This window comes from Chelonoidis abingdonii, chromosome 1, assembly GCF_003597395.2.
Source record: "Chelonoidis abingdonii isolate Lonesome George chromosome 1, CheloAbing_2.0, whole genome shotgun sequence".
Taxonomy (NCBI): Eukaryota; Metazoa; Chordata; order Testudines; family Testudinidae; genus Chelonoidis; species Chelonoidis abingdonii.
In genome coordinates this window covers 7,946,078-7,964,898 of record NC_133769.1, presented here as the reverse complement: position 1 = coordinate 7,964,898, position 18,821 = coordinate 7,946,078, and the positions used below count along the sequence as shown (strand labels likewise).

Below are 18,821 nucleotides of genomic sequence, written 5' to 3'. Positions count from 1 at the left end.
AGACCTTAGCCCATGCAGAGCCTCCCAAAGTTGGAGAGGATCTGTGCTGCTACACTGAACCAGCTGCAGGATCGGGGCTTGCCAGACAGGCAAAGTTCAGACAAGAATGGGAATTCTGCCTGAGTAAGGCATACAGGGTCTGGCCAAGAGCTACCCCTAATTTAATATAGTCATATTGAAGAGCAATACTAGGAATGGAAGACAAGAAGCTGTTATCTGGAGGATACATGATTATAGCAGAAGTAAAAAGAAATTAAGAGGTAGAGGCAAAACTATTAAGAGAAGCAACGGATCTGATCCTGCCGTCATCAGTAGGAGCTCGGATATTGACTTCAGTGAGTGTAACAGGATCAGACCCCCCTGTGGAATTACTTACATCTGGGATTTCGTCGATGACGAGATCAAAGCTTCGTATTTCAGAAACAAGGAATAAAAGCAGGATGCAAATCAGCTGCTTCATTGTCTCCCTGGTTGCTTCACTTCCCAAGAGCTGCTCACACAGGCGCTGGATAGCGGATCCCTCCTTCTCTGAGCCAAGTTGAAGGAAAAGACTGGAAGTTACGCAGTATTTTGAACAAATTTTTGAAATGCTGACTTTGCTCCGGCCCTGGGTAAATATTTGCCCTGTAACGCAAGCCAGAGCTGAGGGGGCATGGGTGAGGATTGTACAAATATGGTATCATCACTCTGCCATACCCCTGATAACGGCTCAGCACCGGATAGGCTCCGTTCTTGCCTTTGTAGATTCCTGGAGGGTTTAACTAATTTGCTGTTAGGTGCGGGTTTTGGAGGATTAAAAATGGGAAAGATCTAAGTGAAAGCTGACTCGGAATAAATCTGTTTATGATAAACAAGGCAACAGCCAGTTCTCAAAGATACTGATGGAACAATACTCTGCACTTCTACAAGGATCCCCAAACCACTTTACAGTGAAGGGCAGGTATCATGGGGCTTGATTCTGTGTTTCACTAATGCCCCTTCACTCTACTCTGGCAATGGAAAGGGGCTAGGGTAGGGCCATATTTTTAAAGATATTTAAATTTCTCAGGGTGCAGATAGACAGCTAGTGGCATTTTCAGAAGCACCTAAAATCAATGGGAGTTGGGCACCTGGGTGCTTTGGAAAATTCCCCAGGCTTCTATCTGGATCTTGAGGTGCCTAAACACTTTTAAAACTCAGTCCCTGAGTTGCTATCTTCCAGGCCCACACTTGGTCTCAGAGCAGGAATGGAGGCATCTGAAATGCATGTGAAGAATTTTCGGGATGTACAGCCCTCGCCCTTCCACGCTGAAACACTGCTCCTCGTGCAGGACAGATCTGGCTGAGGCAGGGGATGGAACAAACCCAACATGTGAACAGGGCCAACGCACGCCATGTATTATAGACACCATGTGCTTGCTGGAAGGCCCTGTGCTGGGCATTGTGGGATAGAGGTGCAGCACTCTGCCAGCCCTGCAGTGCTTCCCTAACATACTGTGTGAGTGCTCTGTGCACGGAAAGAGCAGGACTGGTGCAGATGTAATGAGCGCAAGGGGAGCTGTGGGGGCATTACGAATAATGATTACACTACCCTTTTCCCTGTGTAACCCACGTGAGGGTGTGTTATAGGTCATGCCAATCCACAATGGATATGAGCCATTGTAGCCTCCTTAACTGACTGTTCAGTTCATGCTTTTTGTGTTAGAGCTCCCCAGTTCGGTCCCTGGCGTCTGCCAAAATAATAGCCATCTGTAGCTCTGCTCAACTCTTTGTTGAAGCACAGGCCAGATGTTCTGTCCTTTCCAGGCCTCCCCCTCCCTGCAAAGTACTTAATTACACAGTTAAACCTCAGAGCTATGGACCGCAAAACCCTGAATGTAAGTATCAATAGCAGCTGCCAGACAGCCTGAGAAAGTCAGTCCCACCTGGCTTCTTAGTGAATAAATATTTAATACATACACAAACATTTACAGATGGCATTTGGAAAATTTCTGAATAACTTCTTAAACAAAACTATTGGACATTAAACTGGTTGGTGTTACTTCCACTGACTTCTCTGCTTTGATGCTGTTACATATATTTCAGTGCAAAGTTTCAACACTTTTAAACTTTAGGACACATGTACAGACATATTGCATTCTGATCGGCTCAACAATGATTTCTCAGTCTCTTTAACGTGGCCTAAAAAATAAGCATGTATGTCCCCATGATCCTTCAAAGCCTGAAGAGCATAACTGGCTCTGAACTGCCCTCCAAACACGTCCACAAACAGCCCGCAGATCCTTGCAGCCAACAGCATTTCCAGTGCCAGGGCTAAGAAATGACCTTCTGGGTTTCTAGCAAAATAAGGAATCTGTGGCCTGTATCTGAAAGGGTAGAGCAAGGGTTCTCAAACTGGGGGTCGGGACCCCTCAGGGGGTCACAAGATTCTTACATGAAGGGTCGCGAGCTGTCATCCTCCATGCCAAACTCCCCTTTGCCTCCAGCATTTATAATGGTGTTAAATATATTAAAAGTGTTTTTAATGTATAAGGAGGGGTCACACTCAGAGGCTTTCTATGTGAAAGGGGTCACCAATACAAAAGTTTGAGAACCACTGTGGTAGAGGTATCGGGATACAACAGACACATCTAGTACTTCTGCATCAGTCATCCACTAACTCCACCGAGCTGTCTTCAGCTCCCATATGTAGAACATTTTCTCCCTGAGCTTTGATCAACTCAGCTCTCAGATTGTGAATGTGTGGAACCTGCAAGACTCATCTTGCCCTTAATGGATACTTTCTGCAGAGCTTCAGAGACAGCTACTGAGCATGTCCAATAACTACCATACATGTCCTCTAAATATCTGGGCTCTTCTAACTAAGTTGCCCTGCCTTCCTGTCTGCATTGTGCAGAGACGCAGAGGATTTGACTAAAATTCATGTCTCCACTCCACTGCTTTTCTCCTTTTGCTTGGACTTAAAAATAAAATCAAATGGTGCAGTATAAGCATGTGGGTTGCGCAAACAGCACAGTTGCAATCACACCTCTAAAAGCGGCAATGGTCCTAATTCTCTACTGTAAACAGGACCTTTGTTGTGCTGGCCCTGCAGGACTAAGGCTTGGTTTACACTACGGAGTTAGGGTGACATAAGGCAGTTTATGTTGACCTAATTATGTCAGTGTCTATGCTAGAATGCTGCTTCCACCGAAGTAAATGTACTGCTACACCAACATAATAATTCCACCTCCCCAAGAGGCATAATGCTTATGCTGGTTTAGGTAAGGTGATGCAGTGTCCATGTAGACACTGTGTTACTTACATCCGCTGTTGTCTTTCATTCTTGTCAGTTTCACTGCTGCTGGGTGGGGGTAAGGAGCTTACAGCTGGAGCTGTGAAACTGACAGGAATGTTAATTTCACTGCTGGTAGGCTCCATGCTGTGAAACTGAACCCAGCACCTGCTCACAGCTGGAGCCCTCTTTCCCGGGAGGCAGCCCCAGCTTTGAACCCCAACCCAGGCTCAGTTTCACAGCAGGGAGCCTAGCAGCTGTGAAATTGACATTCCTACTGGTTTGACAGCTCCTGCTCTGACCCCTTTGCTGCTGCTCTGAGCTGCAGACAGCCATGAAACTGACAAAAATGTCCATTTCACAGCTGCTAGGCTCCCTGCTGTGAAATTGACCCCCCTATAGGCTCAAAGATTGGGCAGTCACCCTACGGTAGGTGGGGGCTATACTGTGAGCCCCATACGGCTGTCAGTGCCCCACACTCAGCTGTCAGTTCCCCACGCTGCTCCACTTCAGTCAGTGCAAGTGTTCCTGGTGAAGACAAACACCACTGGAAGAAGGAGGGTAGTGTGGACACCAACAGCGAATTGCATGACTATGGTGGCTATAGATCGACTAAATTAAGTCAACCTAATATTGCAGTGTAGACAAGCCATAAGAGAAGTGATAAAACAGTGAGTTGATGTGACCCTGCATGGCTGAGGGCCTCCTATATAGTAGGGAATAGGAGCTCTAGTGTAAACAAGAGTTGAGGGGGAAGTTTTGGTCAAAAAACTTTTGTTCAGAGAAAAATGCAGATTTGGCAACACAAACATTTGGTAACTTTCGCCCAATTTTTTAGGAAAAAAACACTCAGAAATAATCAAAATGTTTCATTTCAACATTTGCAGAATAAAATGTTTTGATTTTTTCTGTTTGAAACAAAGTTTTGTTTCAAAATTTCCTTTAATTGTAGTTTTAAAAATGCAAAGACTATTTAGATATGGTCAAAATCAAAATGAAACTTGATTTTGTCAAAATGTTTTGTTCAGCCTAAAACAATTTTTTTCTTTTACCGTTACAAATTGCCAATGAACAGAAAAATCTGTAATTCAGACAGCTGTAGTGTAGACAAGACTCTATTAGCTTCCTGCATTTTGACCACCGTGCCTCCCACAGTTTGGACTGGAGTTATGGATGCTCTGAGTTAGGGATGATCTGAGAAAATCAGGCCAATGGTGATCCTAAGTGACCCATCTCTGGTCGCACAGAGAGGCAGTCAGAGATGCCAGATCAGAACTCTAACCTCTAACTGTCGTGTATTTGAAAACTGTTTTGGAATTGTAAGCTGTCACATTAATTTGTAAGGGATTTCCTGATTCTGCTTGCAGGTTAGGGGGTTCTGTATGGAAGCATGAGATCTGGGCCAACCAACTACATCAATCATTCTGCAGCCAGATGGCCTAGAACAAGGCAGGGAGAGTTGTACCTCTCTGCTTTAGAGAACTGTCTAGTTTGTCTCTCTGTTGTGGGGTTCTTATGTGCTATTCTAGATTCCCAGACAAAGTAGTGTTACATTGTAACCTTCCAGCAAGGGCATTTTATATTTTTATCTAATTTTTCTGTTTGTATGCCATGAGCTTGTAAACTAAGGCCTGGTCTATACACAGCTTTATATCGGTGTAACTATTTCAGCTGGGGGGATGATTTCTTACCAATATAATTATACCTACCAACCTCTAGAAAGGTTACGCTTGTAATGGTACAAGAGTGTAGCTTATTTCCTTTCCTGTATGAAAATAAACGATACCAGCATAATCACTGGGATAGTTGCATTCACACCTGGGGCACGGTGCTGCTTGAACTATACCGGGGTAGTTAAAATGGTACAACTCTTATGTGTAGACAAGACCCTGGTCCTGTAAGCTTGTTCAGCCACTTTCTTTGCAAACTCAGGGAGGTCCTCTGCATAGATAGCCCTTTAACAGTGTACAGCACTGGACCCTGCAGGGTTTTTCTTTAAAAAAAATTGACTTCCTGCCTTTCTATGTTTTACTTTTCCGCCCATATAACACATTCCCCCCAAACCACCGTGCGGGTTAATTGTTATGTGGAAATACCAAACCATGTGATATGTAACCACTAGATGGCATGAACTGCTCAAAGATAATTTCCAAAAAACCCTGGAAATGCTCAGGCAAACAGAGCATAGGGCACTATGGGAATCTCCATCACTGGAGATTTTTAAGAGCAGGTTAGACAAACACCTGTCAGGGATGATATACATAGTCTTGTCATGAGTGCAGGGGACTGGACTAGATGACCTCTGGAGGTCTCTTCCACTCCTATGATTCTATGAATGTATTAAACAGAGCTAGATAAACTTTCCAGGAGTGAGAAAAATCTCATAATATACATGGTTGCTAATTAGATTGTACATGTCACTATTAAATATTAGTCCTGCTCATACTTCCTGGGTAAGATTGCAAGATGCACTCCATTCTAGGGGCTAAATTCTATTAGCAAATGCTCATGGACAGCTCCTGGTGAAGTCAAAGTGAGTCACTGGTTGTCACGGGATGACTAACGCCTTTAAGAGATAGTGGGTCCAGCCCCACCTGTGCCTTGCTCAGCTCCTTAAGTGAGGAAAGTTATTGCAGCCACAGGCAGGTAGGTCATATAACTAAATCAGTCCCAGGCCTAGTGATGACAGAGAAGCCTTCAGAGAGCCAGGGAGGAGACAGTGAGTAGATCATTTGAAAGAGGCTTGCCTGTCCTGGGGGTGAGGAGAGGATTAAAAGGGGCCGGCTCAGAGAAGGTGATTTTGGTCCACAGCCAGGCTGAGTTACTGACATTGGCCAAGAAGGAGAGCAGTGAGACTCCTGACCTATGTGGGGAAGCCTATGAGGAGTATCTTAGACTATGCCTGCACTGCAGACTGTTTGCCATGGTGTTTTGCTACACACCAGAGTGAAAAACAGGCTGCTTCCCTTCTGTGGGGTGTAGCTACACATGTCAGTGAAAGGCTCTGGCCAGGGAGAGGCTGTGGGGAAAGTCTCCAGCTGCAGGGAGCTGCCAGGGTCTTTCCCTGCAGCCAGAGTCTTTCCCTGCAGTGGAGAAAGGCTCTGACAGCAGGACACTATGCTGCTAAAACCAGCAGTGTAGACAGGAAAGGCTCTACTTGGGGGAATAGAGAGCCAGGTAGGGTACTTACCAACAGGGTTCAGGTGTAATTTGACTCACCTAAGCAGTGCCTCACTGTCTACATCGCTATTTATATCCATGCTCGGAGGGCGTGTAGTGTACGTACTCTACACGCCACCAAAAGGAGTGTGCAGTGCATAGGCGCCGATTCCATGGGTGCTCCAGCCCTGGAGCACTCATGGGAAAAAAAACATTGGGTCCTTAGCACCCACCATCAGCCCAACTGATCAGCGCCTCCCCCTCCCTCCCAGCGCCTCCTGCCTACCATGTATCAGTTGTTTAGCAGTGTGCAGGAGGTGAGGCGGGGATGGAGCGGGGATGGGAAGAGTTGAGGTGGGGATAGGGCCTGGGGGAAGGGGGGAGTGAGGGCAGAGTGGGGCTCCAGCACTCCCAGGGAAGGTGGAATGTCGGTGCGTATGGTGCAGTGTAGATGTACCCTTATGGAGGCCCTTGAAGGAGGCCTGGAGCACTCCTGGCTCAGAGAGGGAGAACCTACCTGAAGCAGCACACGAGGACAGTAGTGAGAACTTTGAATCAAGGGGAAACAAGAGGTGGACTTGAGAGGCTAATCATTAACAGATAAGCTGTCCGAGACTTAGTAAATGAGACCCCCTTCCCAGGGGGAATCTCATTTTCAAGTATTCTGGCCTGGGAGTGGCTTCCTCCAAGAGTCAGCCGGGGGAGCAGAGGGCAGCTCACCTATAGCGCCACGCCATGGCACAAGGCAGGCACCCTACGAGATGGTTGCCTGTCACACTGGTGCAAATATAAGGGAAGACTCTTGCTATTGTAACCCTTCTGCCCCTCTGAGCTGGCAGCAACAAGGGCCGGGTTCAGTATCCAGGGGTTCCGTTTCAGTAACACAAGGCATAACCGGCTCGAGCCCCCACCCAGTGACCTGGGACACTTACATACCACACCCCCCTGGGCGCCTCTAGGAGGCAATACTTCCCCTCTCGCAAGCACGGAGTCTGAGTGTAGCAAAATCTTTTTAATAAAGGAAGGAATCAATGCGGCATCCCATTGGAGAAACACCACAAACAGGGTTATAACACAAACCATAAACAAAAACCAACCTCCAAGTACGTTTGGCAATGCCCTTTTTCCCTTAGGGTCTTAAGTCCAATCACCCCAAAGTCCAACAACCCAAAAGTCTCTGGTCAGTGCCACCCCAGAATTCAAGAGTCTATCTATAGAGTTTTACCCCCTCCCCCAGCCTGGGTGGAAATGGGGGGGAAAGTCCACACAGGGTGTCAAGGGGCACCTTACGTGGGCCAGGGCCAACTGCTCCGCCTCTCCATGAAGTTCTGCTGCAGACTTCACCGCGACCAGCTCCACCACACCAGCTATGCTGCTCCTCCAGCCACCCCTGCAAACTGCTTCACTCTGCTCACTGTTCTATGGGCTGCTCCAACACGCTGCAACTGCTCCACTCTGCCACTTAACGATAGGTCTTCAGACTCCCCCACTAGTTAACACAGCTCTTTCAGTGATTTCAGCTCTTAGTAGGGGTGCACCATTGGTCCAACACTATAAACACAATATCTTGGCTTGAAGCTGCCTTGAAATCTTCGATACCTTTTTTGAAAGGGGTGCCGATGGGTAATTAGGAATTATTTTCCTCACTACAAACGAAAGGCCTGATACGAAATGTCCACATTTCCCATTGTAACCTGTATTTATCTCGTGAGGATTTGAAAGGATACAGGAAAGAATGGAATGCATCCGAAGGCCAGCACAAACCTGTTACATTAGCTTTCTGCAGCAAAATAGCTTCTTCTGCCACAAAATGGGGACGAACTTCTAAGACTCCCAATGTGCAAATAAATACATGGCCGTGGCTTCCAAATTCTCATCTTCTGCACAGGCACCCTTAAGTGAACTGCAGTGGGATATGCAGTGGCTAGGCGAATAACAGGGGATGTGTTTTCAGCCTGCTATGGCTTGACGTATAGCATTGTGGCCCAGTATGGGTTGAAGGAGGGCATGTACTGCAACCCAAATAAAACAAAGACCTGCAAGTTTACAGTGGGTAAAGTGTCCCATAATTCAGGGTTGTAAAGCACAAAGAGAAAGCAATTCAGGGCATCCATCAGAAGTTATTAATAATTTTAATTCTAATAGGAATAACTAGAGCTGGTCAGAAACATTCAGATGAAACATTTTTTTCATTGGAGTTTCCTGATTTTTTGAAACTGGAATGTTTTGTGGGGATGATTCAATTTCAGCATATATCCAACAGACCTGGCCTCTCATACAGGTTTCAAAACCTGACTGTTTTCCTGCCAGCTCACTCACCTGGTTCCTTAGCAGCCCCACTGCCACACTGTCTCAGTGAACCCCAGGGCCTCCAGGATCCATGACTCCATGACAGGCAGCCGGGAAAGGTGTCATGATGCCAGGATCCCTTTTCATTCTGAATTGGAATGAAGCCAATTCTGAAATATGGAAATCCTCCAGAAAATGGAATTACCTTTTTCCTCCCAGCAACAATAATGGTAACAAAAAACTACTTACATTTCCTATAATCATTTTTAGGAACATCAGCACTGCCAAACTGGATCGGGCGTAAAGTCCATATAGTCCAATATCTCGTCTTCAACAGTGGCCATATCCAATGCATCATAGGGGATTGGCTTAATCCCAGAGGCATGAGGTTTAATATCCCTTCCAATTTTTTAAAATCCTATTTAATCATGATAACTCTGGATGTTCTATAGATATTCAAATGTCCAATCCCTCTACGAACCTTGCTATGTTCTAGGTCTCAGTGATTTCATGTGCAAATGAGTTCCACACTCTAATTATGTGTTATGTGAAGAAAAATACTTCCTTTTCTCACTTTTGAATTTGAATTCTGGAAATTCCATAAAAAGTTTGTTTTGAATTTTGTCCCTATTTGGGATGACATGTTTTTTTTTAAAACTGAGACATTTTTCACAGGAGGGGGATTTCCATTTTCCAGCTAGCGCTAATCAGATTTCCCCCATGAATTCTGACCACTGTCTATCCAAATAAGTACTTAATATGGCTCCCACCGCTGTAGCATCTGGGAACCTCACAGCCATGAACGAATTTAAGTTGATAACCCACCCCTGTGTTATGCATTATCAATGGCCCCAATTGACAAATGGAGAATTGCGGCACCTATAGATTAAATGCCTTATCCAAAGGGTGTGTCTCCCCTGCAATCATGGGGTGTGATGGCTCCTCAGAGGGACATACCTGAGTTCACTTTGATCTAGTTAGCCTGCATAATAGAGCTGCCCACCTGGAGCCCTGGAAAATGACTTGTGCAGCTAGCTCATGCTGATCCCAGTGCAGCTGTTGCTTCACCATTCCAGCACCTGACCTGGCCAGATTAAAGCTAGTACAAGTATGTCTACAGGAGCTGCACTCACATACTGTGCCAGCAGTGTAGGCAAACCCTTAATCCAATGGTTCTCAAACTTTTTTTTTTTGCAGACCACTTGAACATCACCGAGGGTCTCGGCGGACCACTTAATGACCTTTCCAAATGTTGTTTGTACCGTTAGCTAACTATTGTAAAGCGCTTTGGATAAAGGTGCTATATCAAAAAAATTAATAATAATTAACATTTTTTATTCTATAAATAAAAGCACACAACTCATATTTTAGTATCAGGAGTCTTACCTTTCTAATGCGATGGAGGTGCCCTCTCTCCCCCACTGCAGCAGCCACAGAGCTGAGGCTGGGAAGGAGTGGGGTGGGGGTGTCTCTCCCTGGCAGCCACAGCTGGAGCTGGGGAAAGTCACCTCTTTCTCTAGCTACCGCAGCCCTGCACATCCCAAATTCCCCCCACCGCCTCTTTTCACCTCACTGCCCCCCTCCCCTCTATTCTCCCCAAGGCCACCACCTCACCTTACATGTGCATCTTCTCCAGGGTCCAGGCAACTCGTTAGTGGAGCCACACCTGCACAGATCCACTTATTAGGCAGGTGGCCCTTCATTCTCTCATGTGCGGCCGCCCAGGGAGCTATCCACGGACCACAGTTTGAGAACCTCTGCCATAATCACCAAGGAAGTCTGTAGTAAAGCAGGGGTTAACCCAAATCGCTGAAGTTCCAGGTAATCACTTCACCACTGCCATCCTTCATCTCTCTATATGTGCGCCTGAGTAATATGCTGTCCTTGTCTGCATATGCAGCTTCTATTAACAGTATTGGAGACTGTATGGGATTCACAGGCTGCAATGCACTTGGGAGTTCCTGTGGATGAAAAATGCTGTCTAAATAATCCAAGACATTACTTCACATTGACTGCCCCCCCACATTTATTTAACCAGCAGAGTGAAAATCAGGGCCCCCAATTCTGCCTGTGGGTTTGCCTGCCTGTATAACTGAAGGCAGAGTATAGCTTAGGGCAGGAGTGGGCAAACAGTGGCCCAGGGGTCACATTTAGCCCTCCAGATATTTTAATCCGGCCCTTGAGCTCCTGCCGGGGAGTGGAGTTTGGGGCTTGCCCCACTCCACATGGCTCCCAGAAGCAGCAGCATGTTCCCCCTCTGGCTCTTACATGTAGGGGCAGCCAGGGGTCTCATACTCTGCTCCCACCCCAAGCGCTGCCCCCACAGCTCCCATTGGCCGGGAACCATGGCCAATGGGAGCTGCAGGGGCGGCACCTGTGGACAGAGCAGCGTGCAGAGCTGGAGGGGGGACAGGTCGCTGCTTCTGGGAGTGCTTGAGGTATCCGCTGCCTGGAGCCTGCACTCCTGACCCCCTCCCACGCCCCAACCCCCTGCCCCAGCCCTGATCCCCCTCCCACCCTCTGAACCCCTCCATCTCAGTCCGGAGCACCCTCCTGCACCCCCAACTTCTCATCTCCAGCCCCACCCCAGAGCCTGCACCCCCAGATGGAGCCTTCACCCCTCTCCCCTCCACCCCAACCCCCTGCCCCAGCCCTGATCCCCCTCCCACCCTCTGAACCCCTCCATCTCAGTCCGGAGCACCCTCCTGCACCCCCAACTTCTCATCTCCAGCCCCACCCCAGAGCCTGCACCCCCAGATGGAGCCTTCACCCCTCTCCCCTCCACCCCAACCCCCTGCCCCAGCCTGGAGCTCCCTCCTACACGCTGAACTCTTCATTTCTTGCCCCATCCCATAACCTGCACCCCCAGCCAGAATCCTCATCCCCTCCCACACCCCAACCCCCAGTTTCACAGACTCATAGATCTGGAAAGGACCTTGAGAGGTCATCTAGTCCAGTCCCCTGCACTTAAGGCAGGACTAAGTATTTTGTGAGCATTCACAGCCCGCCATACCATTTGCATACCCAGATGTGGCCCTCGGGCCAAAGAGTTTGCTCAGGCGTGGCTCAGGGTGTGTCTCTGTATATAAATACAGACAGTTTCACCGAAATAATGAGATCAGCCCTGGATCAGGGTGCGTAGAGGCTTTAGTTGTCAGGTCATGCCTTTACGGAACATTTCTGTTCATACTGGCCACAGACATGCCAGGACCCACCCACAGAACGCCTGCTGATTTGGCCACGGGTCTGTAATGGAAGACAGCACCCAACATGTCTAATGTGAGTAAGTAAACACACCTGAATAATCGCTTATCTCCACCTTGAATGACACCCTGAGCTAGATGCCAAGCATGTCGGCCCCTGGAAAGAGAAGAGCATGTTAGAGGGCGGAGGGAAATGTACTCAGCTATGATCCCATGCCTCACATTCAGACATTGGGCCCACTTTGAGCTTGAACAACAGATATTGGAGTCATTTAGTGATGGCCTTGGGTGCCTTAGCTGAGGACTTGACTAGCGATCTAATCACATCAGACATAGCGAGGTTCTTCCTGGCGTATTGTCTTCAGTCTGTTGGATACCCTCCCGCAGCCCTCCACCCTCCAGGCCTGATCCTCTGCTCCTTTACCCCTGCTGTAAATAGGGTGACCAGATGTCCCGATTTTATAGGGACAGTCCCAATATTTGGGGCTTTTTCTTATATAGGTGCCAATTACCCCCCTACCCCATCCCGATTTTTCACACTTGGTATCTGGTCGCCCTAGCTGTGAATCAAGAGTAAATCCAGCGACGCACCATGGTGCTTTCCCCCAGGCTGCCCCTCAGGCTTGGGAGGAGCTCTCTGGAAACAAAGATGGCCACCTTCAAACTCCCCTTTGTTGTGATGCCTGCAAATAGCTGGACTGTGGCTATGCATCTGGTGTGATGAGACCACTGCCTGTCATGCTGACAGTACTGTCTCATTGCTCCCTCATACTCCCCCATCTATCATCTTTTGTCTTATACTTAATTTGTAACCTTTTTTTGTTCTGTGTTGTACAGCACCTAGCACAGTGGGTCCTGGTCCATGACAAGGACTCCAAGGTGCTACCACAAGACAAATTAATAAAAATAACAACAAAGTCACAAAAGACACAGAGGTGTGAAACCAGTGTAATGAGGCACAACGTGTGTGTGGGGCTAACAGGGCCTGGTTCGGATCTCACACACACTGGTCTTACTCCAGTGTACCTCATTTGACTTTTGTGGAGTTACTCCTCATTTACACTGATGTAAGCGAGTACAGCATCAGGCCTCTCAGGAGCAACTTACACCTTCCCTTTTGGCCTTCCTGGTATGGGAGCTACCCCAGTTTAGACTCAGCGAGGGCCGAGTTTAGCCCTGCACTGCAAGAGCCTGGTACAGGGATGGAAGGAGATGGACGACATCTTCTCAGTTTTAGATGCACAATGCACCCATCATTCCTGCCACTGACAGGGGTCAAAAGGGAGGTCTAGTTGCTGGACCAACTCAGGAGATGCTGGTTTAATTTCCAGCTCAGCCACAGTCTCCCTGTAGCTTAATCTACCCTGTGCCTTAGTTCCCCACCTGTGAAATGAGGAGAATACTTTCCTATTTCACAAGGATGTTGGGAGGTTACAACCTGTAATGGCTGTGAGATGCTCAGTGACAAGGGCCATGTATGTACACAGATAAAAAGGTAGACATAAAACTAGACTTTGTAGGTTTTTCCTGAAGATGCACTGACTAGTCACAGGCTGCCATACAAATGTCTGTGCATTCTGCTCAGGCCCAGAAGAGTTTTCTTAGGTCACTAGAGTGGTTGCGATCTGATTTTCAGGAGGTGTTGAGTGATGGCAGTTCTCCAGACATCCACGGTAGTCCTGGATGCACAGAAAATCCTATACGTAGCTCATGTCATTCAATCTGTCTCATCTTGTGGATGAAACGGGGCGCTGTTACACTGCAGTTATGTGCTGACTGAAACCACTCGAGGGCAGTCCCTTAGGAGGAAGGATGGTCTTGTCATTAAAGCCCTGGAGTGGGCCTCTGAATAGCTGGGTTTAATTCCCACTGCTGCCATGAGCTTCCTGTGTGACCTTGGGCAAGCCACTTAATCTCTCTGCCTCAGTTCCCCATGTATAAAACTGGGACAGTAATGCTTCCTTTCTCTCACTGCTTGTCTATTTTAGTTGTAAGATCTTTGGGGCATGAGCTATCTCTTACTATGTGTATATATGTGTCCAGCGCTCAGTGCAGCAGGATGCCAGATCGCATCTGGGATCTGTAAGTGCTACTGGAACATAAATAAATCTTCCCCCAAGGTGATAACTCCTGGGCTAAATAAACTGTAGGGCTGAAGGTCTTAAAATCTGGTTGAAGGGAGTAATGCCCTGTCCTAGCCAGCTGGCACCACTGAGCGTGCAGGGAATGTTTCAGACAGCTGAGAGGTGTGTCCACTCACAGCACTCGGGCTCTGCTGAGGCTGAGATCAACTGGGGTTTTAAAGCCACATGATAAGATCCGGATAGGATGGGACGGGGGGGAGCTCTTTGCCACTGGCCCAGGAGAAGAGCCTGCAGGTTGGAAGACTGGAGGTGCAGCAGGGCTCTTGTCACTGGGGATGATTCAGAATAGCTGGCAGGGGACAGCAGGGCTCTTGTCATTGCCCAGGGCTGGGGGAGAGGAGCTTCAAACTGCTCAGTGCAGGTGCTGACAGGGAATCAGGCGGTTTCAGGGGCTTGGTGTGTGTTCTGAGGCAGGCAGATCAGCACCCAGTGGCATGTGTCCAGCAGCCCTGGGAAATGATGGGAGAACAGTGGCTCCTAAGCACCTATCATGTGCCCTGGGCCGGGGGGACTGGAGTAACTGGAGTAGGGTGAGGTGCAGCTCAGGGCATCTCCTGGGTGGCGGTGTTGGAGAAAATCCTGGAGCTACCTGGGCATGACCTGGGTTGGGGGTTGGGGAACTCACCAGTGCATGGCCTATGGAGTCAGACACAGGGCTTCAGGAACGTCCTTTACTCTTTGGTAAAGCGACAGCAAGGAATTCCCAGCCCTGGCCGCGAGCCTGGAAAAGGGGCTGGTCCAGAGATGGGGAGGAGGAGGGGAAGCGGGGGAGAGAGACTCCTGTCAGCTTCTCCTGCAGACTCTCCATCCCAGCCTGCTGCAAGAAGCAGCCCCAACACTTAGAGGGCTTTTCTTCCACCTGGGGTCAGGGGGGATCCCCTGGCCGCCCCTTTAACCATGATTTTTCTGCTGTGGCTCTGCTGGGGATTCTCTCTCACCTCTGGGCAGCAGGACTCAGAGCTCCTAGCTAGGTATCTGGAAGAGAAGTTGATGGTGAATTCTAACTTCCCTGACTATGTAAGTTTCAAAGCAATGATTATTTTGTAACATCCAATGTGTGTGTCTGGGTTATGCCAAATGAGTTGCCTGGAGGTTTAATTTAAATTAATCCACCTGGGAGTCCTTTGAATCTATGTCCACCAGGGCAATCAGGGGAGAGCAGCTCCTAGCACTTTTGCCAGAAGACCCAGGTTATGAGGCAGATGCTGACTATATTTACAAGAAAGATTTTCTTAATTTCTCTCCCATTTGCTATAACAAACAAAGGAACGTATGTGATTTCTGTGTTGAAATTCTGTTTCCCTCGGAATTCCCTGGGTGTTTTCCAACCTTCCTGCCCTACTATGTCTAATTTGTCTTGTCTGCTTTGTTAATGATCTAAACATGGATTATAAGAACTGTGGGGCTGGGACCTGGTTCTCTTGTTTACACTCATGAGCATCATGTAATTCCACAGGCAAATAATAGTGTGGTAGATTAACCCAGCTTTGTTCATTAATGTTCCCATCTCCAAATTAACTGTTGTTTATATTAGTTCCACATGTGTATATGGCACTGTGTAAAGCAGTAAGAGACCAATAGCAACAAATATTTATGCAGTTTCCCCTTCCTTGTATGTTAGAGGTGATGTGGTTAGTTCACACAAAACTACAGGGGGTGGGTTTGTGTCTTTACTCTCAATTGCCTTAAATCCCCAATGCAAGTCATCTTTGCCACCTCTCATTACCGCAAACGCTTGTCTTCTAAAGCCGCAGGCGTATTCCTTGAGAGACTGGAGCATGTCACACACATGGATTGGACCTAGCACACCCCACTGTCAGATCTCCCAGACAGAGAGCATTGGTGAAGGTTAGTTACTGGCTTGGAGAATTTACCAAAGAAGTAGGTGCTGTGGGAAGGGGCGATTAGTGATTCAATCACTGACACTGAGCCCGTAATGGACCTGGTGTTAGGGGCACTGTGCTGCGGGTGTACAATCCGTCCCTGGATGAGGGAGATAAAGCTAAGGTTCTGGCCATTTTTGTTAATTAATGATTCGATGGCACAGTTTGCAAGAATAAGGGAGTTAACCCCAGTGTCCTGGCCAAATTCCAAGTTGAGTAATTCTGACAGTTTAAAAGTTGGATGCAGCCCTCTCCCCCCCGGAAACTCTTGTGCTGTGTTGCTGCTTGCCGCAGAGTAGCTGCTTTTCTGACCCAAGCTAGATGAAGGGATCCCTCTGCACCCTCAGTATTCAGCTGGTAAAGTGCTTCATGATCCTTTGTGATGAAAGAGGCGATATGTGAGCCAGAGAGGATTATGCCGCTGGCTTATGGGGTGGCCTATAGTTACTTTTCTTTTTGTGGGGAATTTTTTTTCCTGACTTGTGAGGGACAGTTGCAAATGGGAGGAAAGATGGTTCAGGGTTAGGTTCCCTGGCTTTAATCCCTTGTTCCTCTACAGACTTCCCATGTGGCCCTGGGCAAGTCACTTAGCCCCAGTAAAATGGGATAATAGCACTTCCCTACCTCACGGGGGCGTAGCGAGGAGCAATACATTAAAGGCTGTGAGGTACTACAGTAATGGGGGCCAGAAAAGTACCATGGACGCATAGAGAAACTTACCTCTGAAAGGTCCTGTTAGTAACTGCTATTTGTTTGTGAAATGCCCCAAAGGAGAGATAAGAAGTCTCAGAGTGGTGGGTCAGGCTGAATATTGCATCATGTTTCTATTTAGTGAACGATGATGCAAACCACTGAAAACACGGAGTAGGGGAAAGGTGCATTCCTTGCTAGGGAGTTACAGAATTTTGGAGCCAGTTTAAGGGGGTGGGGGTAGATGTTCCCCAGGGTCCACTCTCCTTCCCTCTGTCCTCCTGCAGACCCCCCCAAAATTAATCCCTAAAGCCCTAATCTGGCAAAATCTTAAAACACGTGCTGAACTGTGCATTCATGAGTGGCCCATGGGGGTCGCTCTCTTGGGAGTAGTTAAGCACATGCATGGATCTTGGCAGGTTCACAACCTTCCTAAGTAATGTGGATTTTATCCACAGATGCAGCTTGGAAGATGAATTTTAAAAACTCCTATGTCTCTGAAGTGAGGAAGATAGGGACATAGTCTGGGTGGGTAAAGTTAATCATTTCCCAGCTTCAGGGCTATTTCTAGGGAGAAATAGACTTTTGTGACCATTTGGAATGATGCCACTTAATCAAGTCTCATGTTTCAGGGAGTAAACTAATTACTGCAGGAGGATCAGGGGCTGGAAGATATCCCAGCCCTCATTTCTAGCACAACATTCTCTGTGACCCTTCTTCTGTGAAGCAACCACTGCTTAACGGAGCAGCTGGTCTGAGCCGGTAGGACAAATCTGACATTTTTGATTGGTTTTTGTCACGAGAAAGTATCAGAGGGGTAGCCGTGTTAGTCTGGATCTGTAAAAGTAGCAAAGAATCCTGTGGCATCTTATAAACTAACAGACGTTTTGGAGCATGAGCTTTCGTGGGTGAATACCTACTTCGTCAGATGCATGTAGTGGAAATTTCCAGGGGCAGGTATATATATATGCAAGCAAGCTAGAGAAATGAGGTTAGTTCAATCAGGGAGGATGAGGCCCTATTCTAGCAGTTGAGGTCTAGCAGTTTGAGCTCATGCTCCAAAACGTCTGTTAGTCTATAAAGTGCTACAGGATTCTTTGCTGCTGTCACGAGAAAGGTTTTCATCTGGTTCAGAACGACCTCTTGTTCCCCAGCACATGAAGAGGAAGTAAAAGAAATAGAGGGCGTGACCATGACATAAACACAGGATGCTCTAAGAAAGGAGGAAGGGACTCTGTAGCTCCTACAGTAGATCAAAGAGGCAGACTGGCTTCTAACTATTCAGCTGCTTTCCTGGTTATGTTTTCTCTGTGCTATTCTGGGTAGCTCTGATTTACTTTCACAGCAGGTTAATAGGGAGGAAGTCACCCAAGCGCTGCATGACTTTGATTCTTCTGACTTGAGGCGGGACATATTGGCTGCATAAGTGGCATGTAATGGAGGCTGGAGGAGGCTAGGCCTCCCCAAACGTTGTGCCGCTGTGGTGGGGGTGGGGAAGGCAGTGGAAGATTACTGTACAGGCCCACGGGGCCTGTGCCCAGGGGCCCGGCCAGTTTGTGGCAGAAAAATCTCTCCCCTGCCACAGCCCCAGAAAGGAGTGAGTGGGGGTGGGGCCTTGGAGGGAAGAGGCGGAGTGGGGGCAGAACAGGGGCAGAGCCATGGGTGGAATGGGGTTGGGGCTGCGGGGGAATGGGCAGAATGGGGTCGGGCCATAGGTGGGATAGTGGCCATGGGGTGGCGCCATGATCCCACAGGGGCTGAGAGCTGGACCCTGGCTGGGGCTGATCTCTCAGCCCCCATCCATGGGCCTAACTGGGCTCCCCCTGCCCCACCCAGGACCATGGGGAAGAGGGGCTGAGCACTCAGCCCCCTACCCTCCACCTTGCAGGGACCTGAGAACAGAGAGCGGGGTGTGGTCTCAGCTGGAAGAGGTGGGGCAGAGGGCGAGCATCCCCAAAGGGAAGTTTCACTCACTGCCCACGATTGGCTGTGTGTTATTAGCCTGCTGCCCTGGTGTCATGGTATCTATCCCCAATCTGAACCTTAGAGTCCAAAAAAATGGGGTACCAGCATGAATTCCTCTAAGCTTAATTACCAGATTAGATCTGATAAGCTACCACCAATCAGGACTTGGAGTGCCTGATAAACTCTGGTCTCCCCAAAACCTTCCCTGGGGGACCCCAAGACTCAAATTCCTTGA

General features: G+C 48.1%; 2 protein-coding genes across 3 annotated transcripts in view; one reads left to right on the top strand and one right to left on the bottom strand.

Moving 5' to 3' along the window:
* The window catches only part of ITIH2 (inter-alpha-trypsin inhibitor heavy chain 2), a 38,137-nt gene extending 37,677 nt beyond the window's left edge, over nucleotides 1-460 (bottom strand). For both annotated transcript variants that reach the window (XM_032773335.2, XM_032773336.2), the window contains exon 1: nucleotides 377-460. In XM_032773335.2, coding sequence (XP_032629226.1) covers nucleotides 377-460 — 84 coding nt within the window. The remainder of the gene's footprint in view (nucleotides 1-376) is intronic.
* A 14,381-nt stretch (nucleotides 461-14,841) lies between these two features.
* The window catches only part of ITIH5 (inter-alpha-trypsin inhibitor heavy chain 5), a 70,864-nt gene continuing 66,884 nt past the window's right edge, over nucleotides 14,842-18,821 (top strand). Inside the window, exon 1 of the mRNA XM_032773319.2 lies at nucleotides 14,842-15,065. Within this exon, the coding sequence (XP_032629210.1) occupies nucleotides 14,946-15,065 (120 nt within the window). The 5' untranslated portion in view covers nucleotides 14,842-14,945. The remainder of the gene's footprint in view (nucleotides 15,066-18,821) is intronic.